Below are 17,235 nucleotides of genomic sequence, written 5' to 3'. Positions count from 1 at the left end.
CAGGCCTCATTGTCACTACAGGCACCTCCATCAGAAGCCAAAGGACCCTCGCTGCCGATCAAATCTCTCTCTTATCCTGGAGAAAGTCCCTATTCTGCAGCTTCACCCAGGACTCAGCTCAGATAAGTGCTTCCTTCAATGTGCTCTGGATACCCAGTGGGCTCAAAAACAAGCCAGGTGCCAAATGTGCCCACCCTCTTCTCAAAGCACATTGGAATTAACTGTGTTTAGTGCATGGGCATCCAGCCCAGGGGGCACATGGGTACTAACACCAGCTGTTCCTGAGGGCTGCACCCATCAGAGAGGCCGTCTCGCCTGTCCTAGTGTACATAAAGATGCTGCGTGCACTGCCACAGCCCGACTGGCTTTCTGGGAAGTTGCTCTGCCCTACAGGCTCACCCGCTAGCCCTGCCACTCACCCATCAAGTGGTGCCCCTCCACATCGGGGTCCTCCTCAGGCTTGGAGCGGATCCTGGCAAACACTGGGAGCTGCCTCTTCTGAACAGGGAAGTCCAGAAGCTTGTCAGTGAGTGCAGGAAGAGGCGGGGGTGGCATCAGCAGGAACGGGCCCAGCCCTGTGGACTCCCTGGGTAGGGAGCCACTGAACATGCTATTCTGCAGGAAATCCTTGATGACACGTGTCTCCTCCAGTACCACCTTGTTGTCGGGGGCCTTGGATGTTTCTTTGTATTTAACTGGGAACTGGGCCAGGAGCTTGCTAATCTCTGAGTTGGAGGTGCCCAGGCTGTGGCCCCCATCATCTGTCCCCTTGGCACGCTTGACTTTGGCAGCACGTAAGATGCCCGTGACCGTAGTCATGGAAGAATCGCAGTCTTGCCTGCTGCCGATAATGGACACGGCCACCTTCGTCTCCAGCAGCTTGTCACCGGCCACGGCAGAGGCTCGTGGCTGCTCGCCGCTGCCTACCAGCAGAGGAGGCGAGAGAAGGCAGGGAGCTGGCTGTCCGGGCCCCTCTGGGGAAGTGGGCGCCTCCAGCTCTCGGGCGCTTTCTGCCACCAAGAGGAGGTGCTCTTTGGTCAGGCTCAGGAACTCCTGCTCCACCAACAGGGAGATCTCATCTTTGTCACTGCTGAGCTCCAGAGCTCTGCAAACAGGTCAGAAGGACAGATGGCTTTAGTGCCAGCTCAGGAGGGGTGGCTCTGCAGCAAGGCCAGGTCCCAGGGAAAGGGATGGAGAAGGTAAGAGAAACCTGTTGCTTTCTCAAGAGAGCAAATAGACCAGCAGTGGACTCCCAAGAGGTCTCTACACCACACCAGGGGGCGCAGTACCAAGAGCGTGGTTCTGGGAATCGGGACACCTGGGTCCTCTCCTGATACTACATCTCGCTGAGTGAGTTGAGGTTTAATTTTAGTCCATCCCTCCCTCCTCCCTGTTCAGTTGTGCCCAGGACCTGAAGCAAAAAAGACAGCAACAAAAGGGTCAGGGGGTGAGCCAAAGCTCAGAGCATGGGCCCAGAGAGCCGCGGCTGAGCCTTGGGAAGCCCCGAGGACTGGCTGCAGAATGGCAGGGTGAGAGAAGGGACTGTGGAGAGGACAGATGGAACTCATGCCCTAGCTCCATCACTTCCTTGCTGTGTGACCCTGGGCAGCCTGCTCGGCATCTTGGAACCGCTGTGTTGTGATCTGGTTTACAGGAATGTCATAGATGTGCAAAGCACTTTGGATCGTGTCTGGCACAGAATAAGGGTGACACAGATGTCAGCTAATATGTCTACACTCGTTCAGCCTGACTGGGCACCTGAATCCTGGATTCCACACTGTGACCCTATGGTCCACTCTAGCTGGCATGGCCCTCTGCCCAGATCAAGGCCTCTGGACCAGGCCCCACTTCCTGGGAGCACCAGCAGGTGGTTGGTCCCTGCACAATTCACAAGCATTTGCCTGTATGTAAATGCGGGCCTCTACCTACACCTCCGAGCCTGGCTCCCAGCTGGAACCCTGAGGGCCATCCCCAGCCTGACGGGGCTCGATGGTCCCATGGACCCTAGATTCCCGATTGCTGGTTCTCTCCAGGTGTGGGAGAGGGTGGTGGTCCTGCTGGCCTGGCTCGTGGCTGAGTATAGCCCGTTGGCAACCTTCACAAGGAGACATTCCACCCTGGCACTTCCAGGAGAATTACCACCACCCAGTTTAAACCATCTGCTATCTTTACTTGATGGGCTCCTTTGAAGGGGGGAGGGGGCGGGCTACACAGTGCATTCTGAAACTGCTCAGTGTGTTGCCCTAGAAGGTGGGAAAACGGCGAAAAGAAATCAGAGGGGGAAACTGAAGCACCCCATGAGCGGAGCTTTGCAGCTGAGGGGTCCTGGTACACACACCTGCTCTGACAACCCGTTCCAAGGGCCCGGTGAGTCCCACCAACAGTGACGGCAGAATCTAACTGTGCCTTCCTGGTAATGCTTTTAGTGTATGAGCACATGCACACTCACATGTGCACATAGACACACACATGTGTTTGACATGCACACAGGTAGGGGCATGCAATGACTCACATATCCCCACACAAAGAACCATGAGTAGAGTTTCTGGATCTGACAACCAAGCAGAAGGGGCCCAGGCTACAGCCCCAGAAGCTTCCTGTGGGGCTGGGCATTAACCCCTTAGTTGCTGGGTCCTGAGTCTTGTGGCTCCTGCGGAAGGGGCTGGGTGGCCAGGCCACTTGAGTGCATGGGAAGAGCTAAAGATACAAGACATGCTGCTACTCCAACAACCGAGACAGTCATGCCCGCTGTGTGTAGCCTCCCCAGGCCTGGAGGCAGGGAGTGGTGCCAGGAAAGGTGGACTCCAGCCAGACAGACCTGGTTCGGAATTGGGCACCACTCTATTTCACACCAGGGAGACCCTCAGGAACCCCTCTGTGGCACGGGTCCGACACTAACAGCACCTGGGCGTGAGAACTTGAGCGAACCCATATGCGGGCTCAGCACAGACACGTGCCTTGGCTGAAGCAGGCTGGTCCTGGAAGCTCCGGGGGCCAGCAAGGCTGGGTGGGGGCAAGGCCGGCTGCACTGCCACTGTCCTCTTCCCTCCATTCTCTTCTCTCCTTCCCTGTCCTCTCTCCTCTTTCCTTTCTTTCCTCCTTCCCACGTCTAGACTTACTCTATAAATAGGTCTCACTCTCACCCCTGTGTCCACAGGAGCAATTGGAATAAAGAGGTTGCCAATCCGTGGTCCCAAATTTTCAGATCCTCTTCCTCATCCTCCTCAGAAGGGACAAGTGAGTCTCGAGTCACAGAACCCAGACATTTGAAGAATCAGTTCCCCCACACACATCCCTAAAAAAACTTACAAAGCAAGCTATGTATCAATAGATTTTCTGAATTAGACCTACTACAATTGTGTTAATATTTTTAAATTGTGATAATGGTACTACTTGAACAACCAAAAAAAGAGTCCTTACCTCTTAGAGATACTACTACAGCATCTACAGATACAATTGTGCTTGTGATATGCTTTTAAACTGAATCCAGTGGGGGGAAGGGGAAAGAAAGGGGGAGGGGGAAGAAAGGGGGAGGGGGAAGAAAGGGGGAAGGGGAAGAAAGGAGGAGGGGGAAGAAAGGGGGAGGGGGAAGAAAGGGGGAGGGGGAAGAAAGGGGGAGGGGGAAGAAAGGGGGAGGGGAAAGAAAGGGGGAAGGGAAGAAAGGTGAGGTAATAGATGAAACAAAACTGGCCCTGCACTGAATGCTGGGTACAAGGTTCATCACACGTGATTCACATGTGACTCGCTCTACTTTTGTGTTTGGTTTCTATTTTTTAATCAAAATGTTACATGACACATGAGCACACAAAAGTCTCACCAGTGAATGCTTTGAAGTTACTAGCTCTAAGGAGAAGTCAAAGCAATTTCTAAAAGACCCACAGGGCCCCAGGTCCCTGTACCAAAAAACACCCCTGCTCAGCAGCTGAGAGGACACCCCCATCTGTCCCCACCAGGGCACCAGGCTCATACTCCCAGTCACTCTGCCCTGGACACATCACAGAGGTCAATGGGCCTCTTAGGAAGCTGGCGTTCCCAGAAGGAGTAGTCCAGTGCCAAGAACAGAGGGGCCCACCCTGGCTGTGAGTCCTCTGTGCACCCTGAAAAGCTGCCCAGAGCACCTGCTCTCCCCGGGACAGCCTCAGCAAATGACTATTTCCCTTGCATGTGCCGTGAAGCCAATAAAAGAAGCCAGGCATCCATCTATATGCTCCAATTTAATCCTCTCCACACTCTCTTGGCAACAGTCAGGATCATCCCCACCTTACAGATGGAAAAAGTGAGCCTGGCGGCGGCTAAAGACCTTGTCATCCACGAAAGTGAAGAGGCTGGTGTGGGGATGCTAATGGGTCCAGCTGCGGTCTCCACCTCCTCTCGCCTGGCCTGCTTCTTCTCCAGGGATGGGACCCAGCGAGGTCTCCCGGCTCCGCCCCAAGGCGGGTCTTTGTTCCCCAATCTGAATGCAGTCAGGAATATCGCTGGGCTCATCGCATCACCCCCGCCTGTGGAGGATCATTGCGGTGAATCCTGAGCCTGTCATCTATGGCATTAGCTGCCCCTCACAGCTCCCTGTCAGCTGCATGTCTGATGAGCACCTTTTCTGGGTCTTCTGCCAACATGTGGATAAAATGTTGAAAGGGAAGGACTCCAGGGCTGAGCCCTGGAGGGACACTGCTGGAGACCCTCCTCACAGCCTGACAGTAATCCTGGACTGACACCGTGGGGAATCAATCAGTCCAGTCACTGCCATCCAACCTCCACCTCTCCGAGGCAGCCTGTGTCCAACACCTTGCTACAACCGATTCAGTGCAGTTACAGATCCCTGGTCGAGGGTCTCCGGACCTGCCCCCTCCACGCCCATGAAAACAAGATTTGTTTGTTCTTGTTTGTTCAGAACTCAGATCAAACCATTCTCCCACTTAAACCCTCTTGTGGATTCTCATTACACACAGAATAAAATCTAGACTCCTTTCTGACCCTCAAGACACCACACAAAGTGGCCCATTCTGACTTCCCCTTCTTCTAGACATTCTGGCCTTATAAATATTTCTTGACATGCCAAGTTCATGCCAGCTCCAGGGCCTCTGCATGTCTTACAGAATGCCAGAGCATCCCTTGACTGGCTCCTTCTCATTATTCACACCTTCATGCAAGTTTCATACTTTCAAAGTAGCCTCTCCTGTCCTTTTTCTCAGAGTGTTATTACCCTGCCCTGCTCTACTAGGCATGCTTTACTCCATCAAGTTGTTTATTTTCCTCCTAGTGTATATTTATCAGAGAGTATCTTTTTTTATGTCTTTACTCCCTACAGCAACAGTCCTTCCTGAGGGCCGAGGCTGCATCCTCTTCACCACAGAGGCAGGGGGACAAGAACAGTGCCTGGCACACAACTTCAGCTCAGTAAGCATGTGTTGAATAAGTGAATGAACTATAATATATAACTTATGAACTTGTCTTTACACTCATCCATTCCTTGGAGCTCTTGAAATCAAGAGCTCCGTTGCGAAAGACTATATAAGTCCTTGCATGGGTTGCAATCTGTTTGGCTTTGGTTCCACTTCCTGTCTTCCCATCTATGTCCCACCTCTGGCCTGGCATCTCCCTGTGAGCTGTTCACTAGCGACGCTGTTAGGTCCAGTCCTAGGAACCCTAACTTCTGCAAGGCGGGCTCCTGGCTGACCCCACACAGAACCCGCCTCTTAGCAACCACCTTGGGGCTCACAAAGAGATTTTTCACACTCCTTACAGTTTTGCTGGGTTCAACATCAGGCCTGCCTGCCTGCATTTCTGGAATCTTTCTCTCTCTCTCTCTCTCTCTCTCTCTCTCTCTCTCTCTCTCTCCCTAAGAAGTTTTGCCGATGTTGGCACTTCTCCCGTGCTATTTGCTTTCTCCTTTGAGTTGGTAAAAACCATAAAATCCGCCACAGACGATCACAATGAATCACTCAGGAAGGTTAACCCAGCTCCTGGGCGCTGACAAAGGAGGTGAATGAGAGTCAGAATCGGAGGAGCCGGGGCTCCCGCCGCTGCCACCCCCAGGAATGATAGGTGTCTGATGGAGGCGCTGCATGCGGCTGCTGCTGGCTATTTCTGCATGTGCCGGGTACAGAGTTATATAAAAATAAAGGCTATTGACTGGCTGGCACCCCTTCCCAGAATAATGACTAAGCAAGCGTGCTGTTAGCTCCCAACAGCAGTTCTGTATACACGATAACACAGAGCAAAGATGAAAACTGCTATTCATTGAAGCCAAACAACAGGAAAATGCAAGCAGAACATTGTTCGTGCTGAAAGAGGACATCAAAACAAATATTTTCTTCTCACTGTGGCATATCAGACCATGCACAAGCAGGGCACCCAGGCCCAGGGCCCAGGCAGCATGGCTGGTTGACAAGTGACACGCCAGACAGGCTCTGGTGCTCACAGACCCAGGCTTGAATGGCGGTCGGTCCACAGACTGGCCTCCTGCCTGTGGGTGAGGTTCTGACTTCTCCACATGTCTGCGTGGGCAGAGCAGCAGAGCGCACTGGCTATGAGCTGAGTCTCTAGAGGGAGGCAGAAACTGGATCAAACCCCCACCCCTTAGTGGAGGCCAGACCTTCCGCAAGCTGCGTCAGGTCCTAGTTCTCAAATAGGAAGACAGATTAGCGCTTCTGGAGTGCTGGCTAACCAGCCGGGCACTGTGCTAAGCATTTTTCATGCAAAACTCTCATTTTAATTCCCACAATAGCCCCCAGGGGGTAGTGTGGTAGACTAATGACAGTAATGGCCCCATTTTATCACACCTTGGACATCCTGTACCCAAGTTCTTTGCTAATTCCTGTCCATCTTGATTCAAGTAATAAAGTAGAGTGCTTGGACTTAGGGCTCGGTCTCTTATTCTTTTGGGACTCGGTCACCTCCAGGTGAACAAGCCCAGGAGAGCCCACTGAAGTATAAAACATTCCACAGAGGCAAACCTCAACAGCTGGCCAAACCCAACGGACCTGCAGATGTTGGGTGAGCCCCAGCCATACCCAGCCAAGCCAGCCCCCACCAGAAGAACCACGTGACTGAACCCAGCCCAGACCGCTGAACTAGAGCAATGTGAGCTAAGTAAATAGCTGTTTTGAGCCACTAAGCTTTGGGGCAGTCTGTTAAACATCAAAAGCTAACTGATACAGAGATACAATTATCCCAGTTTTAAAAATGAAGAAGCCAAGGGACAGGACAGATGGGGGATTTTCCCAAGGTCACAGAATTAAGAAGGGACAAAGTGATGAACTGAGGCTGTCTTGCTCAGATGTGGCTCTCTTAACCACTAGGCAACTCTGAAAACCAAAGTGAAGAGCTGTATGTGAGATGACCAGGTGTACGTACCTAAGTTAGGAGAGTGAGAAAGGGCTTTCTGAAGAAATGCCATTTTTGCTAGGCCTAATTTAGCCACATAAAGAAAGCGAGGAAGAACTTTTCAGACACAGGAAACAGCATAGGTGAAGATCACAAGATAAGCAAGAGCTTGGTGCATCGGTGGGGGCGGGACTATGCTAAACTGGTGGGTGGGGTACATTAATTGAAGGGTGGGGAAGTTACAGGAGGTGAGGTTAGAGATGGTAGGTGTCAGAACCTGCCAGATCTTAGAGTGATGCTAAAAGATTTTATTCTAAAGGAACAAGAAAGCCACTGGAGACATTTCAGCAGAGACGTGTCAGGCTCTGGTTTCTTCCAGGGAGCGGGCCAAAGGAGTGACAAGAGGGGACTGAACCGGAGCCGGGACCTGTGGTGCATCTGCTAGGTGCTAGCTATTATTATACTTGGCACTTGACTCCACAACAACCATGAGGAATAACGTCTTTATCCCCAATTTAGAAAGAGGAAACTGAGGCTCGGGAATTGAATGATGAATTCTAGTTCACCCAAGAGAGCAAGTGCCGGGGCAGGATTGGGAACCAAGTCCTCGTGGCTCCAAGTTTCAACTCTCTGCCACTACCCTACACTTCCCAAAACAGGAGAAGTGGGAGAAAGAGCAAGGCCTTGGCAGTCAGGAGACCTGCATTCAAGCCCCAGCTCTGCCCTTTCTGATGGGGTGACCTCAATTCACTTCCTTTCTCTGAGTCTCGGTTGCAAGAGGGCCAAAGGCTGGGAACCAGCCAGGAACTAGGAGGATGAGGCAGCAGAAGGCAGAACTTGGTGGGCTGGTGGTGCCCAACTTAAGGGACTTGAAAGAGACAAAGTAGTTAGTTGGGGTGGCAAGGAGGCACCAAAGGGCCCCAGACAAGGAGTGGCCTGCAGCATAGAGGCAGAGGCCAGAGGCTGTGACATCCAGCCTGGCACCAGCTCCCAGTGGGCCCCACCCTCACTTGACCCAGGCTGATGGACATTCCCTGGTGCATATGCCACAGAGAGGCTCCTGCCCATCGTGGAAAGGAGGGTCACAGAGATCTCTGTTAAAGATACCTGTGTCTTCCTCCATCTTCCCTCTCCTCCAGATCCAAGATTCACTGAACGGCCCTGGGTCTCCCCCCATACACACACCATACCCATGTGCACACACTCAGCAGTCATGTACAAACCACAAGCATACATATTGAATATATACCCATGTGCATGCACACGCATGTTCATGCACATGCATACACACACACACACACACACACGTCCTATAAAAAAACCAGCAGGGGCCCTGGCCAGTTGGCTCAGTGGTAGAGCATCGGCCTGGTGTGCAGGAGTCCCGGGTTCGATTTCCGGCCAGAGCACAAGGAGAAGCGCCCATCTGCTTCTCCACCCCTCCCCCTCTCCTTCCTCTCTGTCTCTCTCTTCCCTTCCCGCAGCCGAGGCTCCATTGGAGCAAAGATGGCCCGGGCGCTGAGGATGGCTCTGTGGCCTCTGCCTCAGGCACTAGAATGGCTCTGGTTGCAACAGAGCAATGCCCCAAATGGGCAGAGCATCGCCCCCTGGTGGGCATGCCAGGTGAATCCCGGTCGGGCGCATGCGGGAGTCTGTCTGACTGCCTCCCCATTTCCAACTTCAGAAAAATACAAAGGGAAAAAAAAGAAAAAAAAACCAGCAGGAAGAAAAGGAACCAGGGAAAAGGGAAGGATTCCACCTCTCTAATAACCTGAGGGTCCTGGGCTGAGATTTTCATTTTGGGGGTGCAGCAGGCAACAAGACAAGCTGCAGATTTGGTTGTCATCCTAGGGCCTACACCTGTCTCCAGAAGGCACCTGGAAGCGCACTGAGCTCTGTCTACGGGGACAGCTTTAGTGGGGGCTGGGTGTGGGGCTGGGCAGAGGGCCTTCAGAGCCCTCCAGGCCTCGTGAGGATTAAGTGAGATGATGAATGTGAAAGCACTTGGTAAACTGTAACAGTGCTATGCAAATGTTAGCGGCTCCGGGGCCAAGAGAGACCGCGCCTTGCCGTGCAGGATGGCCAAGCTGGGCTGCAGGCATGTGGAGCCCCGCTGACCCTTCACAGCCCAGGGCCTGGCTGGCTAGAGGTGGAAAACTGGGGGAGGCTCTGAAACCTCACAAGGACGGTGACACCACCCAGGGTGGGGTCAAAGGAGGTAACACCACGAAGTCCCTCGGCTGACCGGAAGCCAAGCCTGGACTACGTGTTTGTCTCATTTCTCAGCAAAGGCCCTTACCCAGAGTAGTCATTTTTTACAATGTCCCTGGCACACGCTTAGAACTCACTCAGTAAAGGTCAGTCTCCTTCCTACATGCTTTTCTTTGGAATGCCTCCTTCTCAAATCTCTGTCCCTTTTAAGCCTGAGGCTCTATCATCTTTGACCCCTAAAGTTTCGGAGAATTTTCTATACACAGGCAGAGGCATGCTTGTTTCAAATACAGATTCCTGGGTGCTCTTGGGAAAATGGCAGTTCAGTTGGTCCAGAATGAGGCCCAGGTATCTGCATTCTGATTAGGTGTCTGTCCTCCACCCTTTGCCTCCCACTCCTAAGATTTTGATGCACAGGATGTGCAGTGAGGCATCAAGTCGGGGCGATTCCCCTCCACTTTCTAGCTGCTCGCTGATTGGTAGATGGGAGTGAGGCACCTCCCACCCTACCCTTCTCCCTGACTCTCCACACCCAGCCTGAGGAGAAAGGAGAAGTGGAGAAGACAGGACTCAGGCCTGAGGAGCCCCAAGGACTGAGAGGGTTGGGGGGGACGAAGGAGTCAGTGAGCTGGAGAATGAGACAGGAAATCCTCAGGAATAAATACAGCAATAAAGGAGCATCGGCTGGAAGCAACAGAGTGATTCTTATTGTTGAAATTATCTTTAAAACTTTTCATTTGAATCTGTTTAATAAGAGAAGGCTTACCCTAAGGAAGAGGTTTATTTTTTTTGTTTTTTGTTTTTTATGTGACTTGGGAGCTGAATTGGAAAGAACATTGCAACTAAGATATTAAAAAGGGGATTAAGCCAAACCACTGGTGGCCCATCTCTGCAGGCTCCCACAACCTATGACACAAGTCCCAAAACCATAAAATTAAATTAAAAAGGGGGACACAGGACGTGGGCCATTAATCATGATTCATCTTCCCTTCGCTGCTAATGGTTCCCTGTGCTAAGCAGACACAGAAGGGCTATTCTAAAGGGCTCCTGGTGTCTGGGAAAGAGCCCTGGCCTTGAAGCCCTACCAGGATTCTATTTCTGCTCTGCCCCATTTGAGCTGGTTGACTCTGAGCAAGGTGCCTAACTTCTCTGGGCTTCAGCTTCCTCATCTGTAAAAGGGAGTAATACCGACCACATACTGGAAAGTGTTGCTAAGACAATGAGATGAACAGAAAATTAAAATTCAGAGCCTAGCACATATCAAGTGCTCAAGAAAATGTTACTTCCCTTCTCTGCAGGTTGAGGCAGAGGAGGGGGGAAAAAAACCTTGCAATGTCTTAGCTTATTGATATTCTGTCCCTGTGTCACTCAATGCTCCTTCTGAGATCGTGACTCCTTGCTTGGATCCTGGCCACCTCTGGGCCTCACTCACCCTCCTTGCAGTGGCATTTTTATGGTTCATCCATCATTCACTTCCTCACTCTCTTATACACACTGCATAGTCATCAAGTGCCAGGAACGCAGCCGGGTGCTAGGGAGACAAAGATGAGTAAGACACAGCCCTTGCCCTGAAGGAGCCATGGTCAAGTGGGGGAGGAGTGTTGTTGCCACAAAGCAGTGTACAGTGTGTGCCAGGTGCCCACCTTATCAGTAATCCCATGACAGAAATGCACCGACAAATCCAAATGGGATGTTGTATCCTCCCTTCTGGCCAACGGTCAACTTGAGAGCTGGTTCTAAACTGACTTCCATTCCATCGTCTTCATGTCCAGACCCTTCCACATGGTCTCTCCTGATGAGCTCGCCGGCTCTCTCTTATTAGATAATAGGAGTATGGCAACCAACTGTTGTGTTCTCTTTTTGCCCTAGCTGCCAAGAATCTCAAAGCAAAATGCTGTCCTCAGCCGAGTGTGGTTTCCCTTAGCTTAGGTTTTTTCGGTATGTAAAGCTCCTCTCCCCATACCATTCTTGATTACTTAACCCCTGTCATTTTATCCTTGATAATAACAATAATGATGGTGATAGTGGTGATGCTGCTGCGGTTGCTGTTGCAGCTGCTGCTGTTGATAGTGATGGTGCTGCTGCTGCTGCTGCTGATGGTGATGCTGCTGCTGCTGAGCTGATGGTGATGCTGCTGCTGCTGAGCTAATGGTGATGCTGCTGGTGGTGATGCTGCTGCTGATGGTGATGGTGCTGCTGCTGCTGATGGTGATGCTGCTGCTGCTGATGGTGCTGCTGCTGCTGCTGATGATGATGATGGTGATGCTGCTGGTGGTGATGCTGCTGCTGCTGCTGCTGCTGCTGATGGTGATGCTGCTGCTGCTGAGCTGATGGTGATGCTGCTGCTGGTGATAGTGATGACAACAGTGATGGCGATGATGATGAACCTAGAGTCCTCATCTTATGACAAGGGGCTGTGTGGGCTTTCCATACCTTATTTCATTAACTTCCACAATTCTTTAAGGTGGTCACTACGACTTCTTCCATTTTTCAGATGAGGAAAATGGGGCACAGAAAGTTTGAGTAACTTGGTTCCCACTAGGCAGTATGCTACGACTCAAATCTACCTTTTTATTTTATTGTTATCTGATATTGATCTTGTTATCACCTTTAAACCCTTAGGAAAGAGAGGAATGTAATTCTTTGAATTGAAAAGAGAAACATGGAAGAGGGAGGGAACAATGTTGAATAGGGTGAGCAGTGAACAGATTCGGAGGATGACACACTTATTCTCGGTCTTTTAAGGATGGGTAGGATTTCAATAGACAGAGATATGGATGAAAGGCATTTTGGGTAGCGTGGACTAGTCTGAACAAAGGCAAGGAGAGGTGCACCTGCTGGTAGCTCATCTTGGTTACAGAGAATGGGGAGAAGAGCAGCAAGATGCACATCTCCAGATGCAGGCAAGGCTAACGACTACAGCCCGGGAATCCAGGTCAGGGATTCAGAAGACAATGAAGGAGTCATGGAAGGTGCTGGGACCACACTGTTGATGAGCTTCAGAAAGATGAAACTGGCCAAGGGGGAAGGACATCCAGGAGGGAAAGAAACCAGACAAAGCAAGATGAGATGCTGTAACGATGACAGAAAAGGGACGAGCAGGAAGACTAGAAGTCAAAGGCTGTCATGAAGGTGACTGCGGGAGGCATGAGGAGACTGGAGGAGGGAAGGCTCAGAGGGCCCTGGGCCTCTGTCTGCCAGCACCATTACATCCACCAGTTCACCTGAAAACCAGGATGGCGGCGCTGATGTCAGTGTGGCTAGAGGTTGAGACTCATCCCTGGAAGCTCAGGGGAAGGAAACACTTACATGCTGGGTCCAGGAGAAAAGGGTTCCTACCTGGGCCCAGGGTGGGTGGTCTCTGAAGTCATTCACAAAATATCGAGGGATGTAAGAATGTGTTTCAGTCACTGGGGTACAGAGCAGCTTTCCTCAGATTCTCAGAGAGATGTCTGACCCCTCAAAGGGAGAAAATACAAGTCTTCAGAGCTGGCTTCTGCTCTAGGGCATCAGTCTGAGTTTGCAATATGAGTCTTGTCCTTATCACTCTTATCACTAAGTTTCAACCCCTCCCACAGCCATGGCCTGAATGGTTCGAGGGAGTTGGCCCCAGGCACTGAGGATGACTCCAGTGGCCTCTACCTCAAGTGCTAAAAATAGTTCAGTTGCCAAGCAATGAAGCAATGGCTCCAGATGAGCAGAGCATCACCCCATAAGGGGCTTGCTAGGTGGATCCTTATTGGGGCACATGCGAGAGTCTGTCTCTCTCCTTCCCTTCCTTTCCCTTAATAAAAAAAAGAAGAAAATACTAATAATAATAAATAAAAGTTGGAATATATTACAAAACAACTTTTCCAGAAAAACTAGGATACTTTCAATTGTTTCAATAACAGCAGCACAAAGCATTGGTTTATTCCCTGGCACTGTGACAGCAACTATGAGTGTTTGCTGAATGAATCCATAAGTGACAGAATGAACAAATGCCACTTCACAGTCAAAGCAGTGGAGTCAACAGCAAATTCGAAGCCCCCAACTGAGGCTGTGCAGTTGTAGTGATGAGGGGGAATGAATGAATAAGTAATTGTAGAATGTGAGTCAGTAAGTAGCTGGCCACAATTCTCTAAGCCCAAATTCAAGACTAATTGAAAGATAACTGAACACAATTCTGTAGTTTAATTGACACTAGACAGAACTATCGATTTCTCCCCCAAAGCCAGTTTCTTCTTGTTTCTTCTCCACCTCCATAAATGGTGCCACCATCCAACCTGCAGCTCAAGGAGAAAACTTCAAGTCAGCCTTGATGTCTCTGTTTGTGTGCCCCAAAGCATCAGCAGATTTGTTGGCTCCTCTCAAAATACACACTGAATCCCCCACTTTTTCCATCCCCAACACAATCTCTGATGCAGGCGCCACCACCTGGACTACTGTAGCATCTTCTAAGAGATCTCCCCACTTCCTCTCTCACATGCCTGCAAACTCTCTTCCTGCAGCAGCTGGAGAGATCTTTAAAAATTATGGGGGAATCTGATCAAATTATACTCCCTTGCCCCCAAACCTCCAAAGGGTGTCCAAACATGGAGATTTCAATATAAACTTCCTATAGTGGTCTTCCAGGCTTTCTAAGACATTGCCTATCTCCTATCCCCGTCACTCAATATATACCCCAGCCCTGCTATCCCTCTCTAAGCCACGCCCACCTCAGGGTCTTTGCAGCTTGTCTTCTTTCTGCCTGACATCCTTCCCCAGATCTTCACCTGATTGGTTCCTTCTAGGTATACAGGTGTCAGCTCAAATGACCCCCTTCCTCCCTGAATCCCCCCCCCATCTAAAGACATTGTCCCTACTACTGCACTTGGTTTTATTTCTGTCAGGGCACTCATGGCTATCTGTAAGTACCTAGTTTATTATTGATTTAGTCTATCTAGAACACCAATGATTTTCACATCTGAAAAAAAAAAAAAGTTATCCTAGTCTTTTAATTTCTTGTATTCTATTTCTCTCCCCTACTTGGTGCCATCTTTTAACATCCAAAGGGGTATTGAGAGGAATAAGGGCTAGACTTGGGTTGGAGTCCTAAGAGCAGAATCCAGATCAGTGTGTATTAGTCTGACAGTGTAAGAAGAAAGTGGTCTTTTGACAGTCAGGGTCCATAACAAGGGAAAGGACTACTTTAGGAAGTGTACATAAGTGCAAAAGTGGACAACCACTTGGCAAGAATGTTGAGGAGGGACTTAAGTAGCAGAAGATGGCCTCCAAGATCCCTTTCAAACTTGAGATGTCTGGGTTTTTGAAATATATATAAACACAGTAAAAAAAAAATTTCTGGTTAACAAGAGTTTTAAAACATACTTATCTAGCTGCTTCATAGCAGAAAACATCTCCAAAATTAGGTCTACAAATTAAGCAATAGGTTAGCTGAGAGGGGTCTTATGGATTTAAAATCTGTTATCTATGTGTGATTATCCAGAATATAAGACTGTCAAATATATGGACTATCCAAAAAAAGATGCTTCAATTTCTAGGAGAAGATAGCTAGCACTATCACATAGTGGCTAAGATAGTCCTGGGTTTTCTCTCTGAAACCCCACCACTGCCTAACTGTAGGGCCTTGAGAGAAGAAATGAACTCCTCCAAACATGTGTAAAAAGGATATTATTTAAAAACAGGGAAAGAGGCCCTGGCTGGTTGGCTCAGCAGTAGAGTGTCGGCCCAGAGTGTGGAAGTCCTGGGCTTGATTCCCATCAGGGCACACAGGAGAAGTGCCCATCCATTTCTCCACCCCTCCCCCTTCTCTCTCGCTCTCTCTCTCTCTCTTTTCCCCTCCAGCAGCCATGGCTCGAATGGCTCGAGCAAAAGTTGGCCCCACGTGTTGAGGATGGCTCCATGGCCTCTCCTCAGGTGCTAAAGTAGCTCGGTTGCTGAGCAACAGAGCAGTGATCCTAGATGGGCAGAACATAGCCCAGTAGGGGGCTTGCTGGGTGGATCCCAGTCAGGCACATGCAGAAGTCTGTCTCTCTGCCTCCCCCCACCTCTCACTTAATAATAAATAAAATAAAATAAAAACAGGAGAAAGAGACATTGAAACAAGAACGGCATAAATTTGATAATGAAACTCAGTGACAGACACACAGCCTTTCACTATTCTACTCTATTTGATACACTTGAAAATCTGTGTAATAAAAAGTAAAAAGAGGGGGAGTTTAAAATAGCACCCACCCCATATAATAATTGTAGGGCTTGAAAAAATCATCACCATTATGAGAAATTTTTGCAAATCCTAGTTATTACCAGGAACGTTTAAATATCCCATTTAATCATCCCAGCAACCCTGTGAAATGCATAGTAATCATCTTCATTTGGCAGATGAGGAAACTGAAGCTCGCATCAATTAGACAAATCCCGCAGCTGGCACAGAGCTGAAATGCGATCTGAAACCACAATGATCTGGCTCCACCATCACAGCTGCCTGTCTCTCAAGAACAGCTCATTGTGTTCTACTTGGTTGGTACCTACACGATTATGGTATCATTTGTTCATCTAAGGCAGTGGTTTCCCAGCTCTTTTGTCGGTAGCAGAACCCTGTTTCCAAATGCAGTCTTAACTCGGGACTCCAGTAAGTAAAAGTTATAAAAGCAGAACAGCTCTGGCTAAAGATTGGATTGGGGCCCATCCACTAGCCCACGTGACTCCAGGGCGACCCCTGTCGCACCCTAGGGTCTAGGAGCGTAGTGTGAAAACACCAGGTGGAAGCCAACAACAACAGACAACTCCAATCCTGAGAATTACATTTAAGGAGAGCCTCATTTGTATAACACAGTTTTCAGTCTCTTGCCTCCCATCACATTTGGTCCTCATTATCGACTCTGAGGTGGACAAGGCAGAGCATATCATCCTCAGTTGGCAGATGAAAAAATCAAGGCCAAATGGAATTAAGCAACTGGCCAAAGGTGCGTCAGTTCACTTTTCGGCCAAGAGCAGACTGGAAATAAAGAGTCTTGTCTCCATTAACTAGATGTGACCTGGCGGAGAGGGTGCCATCTATTGGAAATTGCCACTTACCTTGGTTCACCAAGTGGACAATCAGCTCCTTGGCCACTGACAGCCCGAGCACAGCCCATGGGACCCCTTCCAAGACCCTGCTCCAGAGCAGATGGCAATGGGCAGGGGAGAGGAGCTCAGGGCCGCCATAGGGCTGAGCAGCAAGATTTGGAAGGTAGTCAAGCCATTCCCGTCCCAGCCACATCGTGCTGAGCACAGGACAGAAGCAATAACAGCTAAAGTGCCCTCTACCTTTGTCTGCAGCCCGAAAAGGGATAGCAGGTGGTATAGACCTGGGTAGCAGTTACACATTGCCTTTCTTCTTAGCTCTTGCCTAGAAATCTCTAAACCAGATGCAGCTACTAATTGCCTGAATGGTTCCCCCCACTCCAGAGCAGCTCTGAACTGAGCTGGAGCATGTGTTGGAAAAGGCAACACTTAATTATCACTTAGTCTTTAATTAGCACTTAATTATTAACACTTAATCCATCTGTAAAATGGGGACACTAGTACCTGCCTCATAGGGGCTCCGGGAGGATTAATGAATGTTTGTGGCCCACTTTGAGGATGCAAGGCATTGAACAAGCGCTCAATAGCGGCAGTGATAACCATAGCACATGTGCTTGCTTTTCCTAACGAGATCCCCCCTCCTTGTGACTATCC

At 49.9% G+C, this 17,235-nt stretch overlaps 1 protein-coding gene across 1 annotated transcript in view; it reads right to left on the bottom strand.

The window, feature by feature from the left end:
• C3H1orf94 (chromosome 3 C1orf94 homolog) overlaps nucleotides 1-17,235 on the bottom strand; it is a 38,254-nt gene that overhangs the window by 20,017 nt on the left and 1,002 nt on the right. Inside the window, exon 2 of the mRNA XM_066375797.1 lies at nucleotides 420-1,105. Coding sequence (XP_066231894.1) covers nucleotides 420-1,105 — 686 coding nt within the window. The remainder of the gene's footprint in view (nucleotides 1-419; nucleotides 1,106-17,235) is intronic.

The sequence above is a fragment of the Saccopteryx leptura genome, chromosome 3 (genome assembly GCF_036850995.1).
Source record: "Saccopteryx leptura isolate mSacLep1 chromosome 3, mSacLep1_pri_phased_curated, whole genome shotgun sequence".
NCBI lineage: Eukaryota > Metazoa > Chordata > Mammalia > Chiroptera > Emballonuridae > Saccopteryx > Saccopteryx leptura.
Note: the sequence above shows the minus strand (reverse complement) of the source record. Positions and strands in the feature narration are given on the sequence as shown.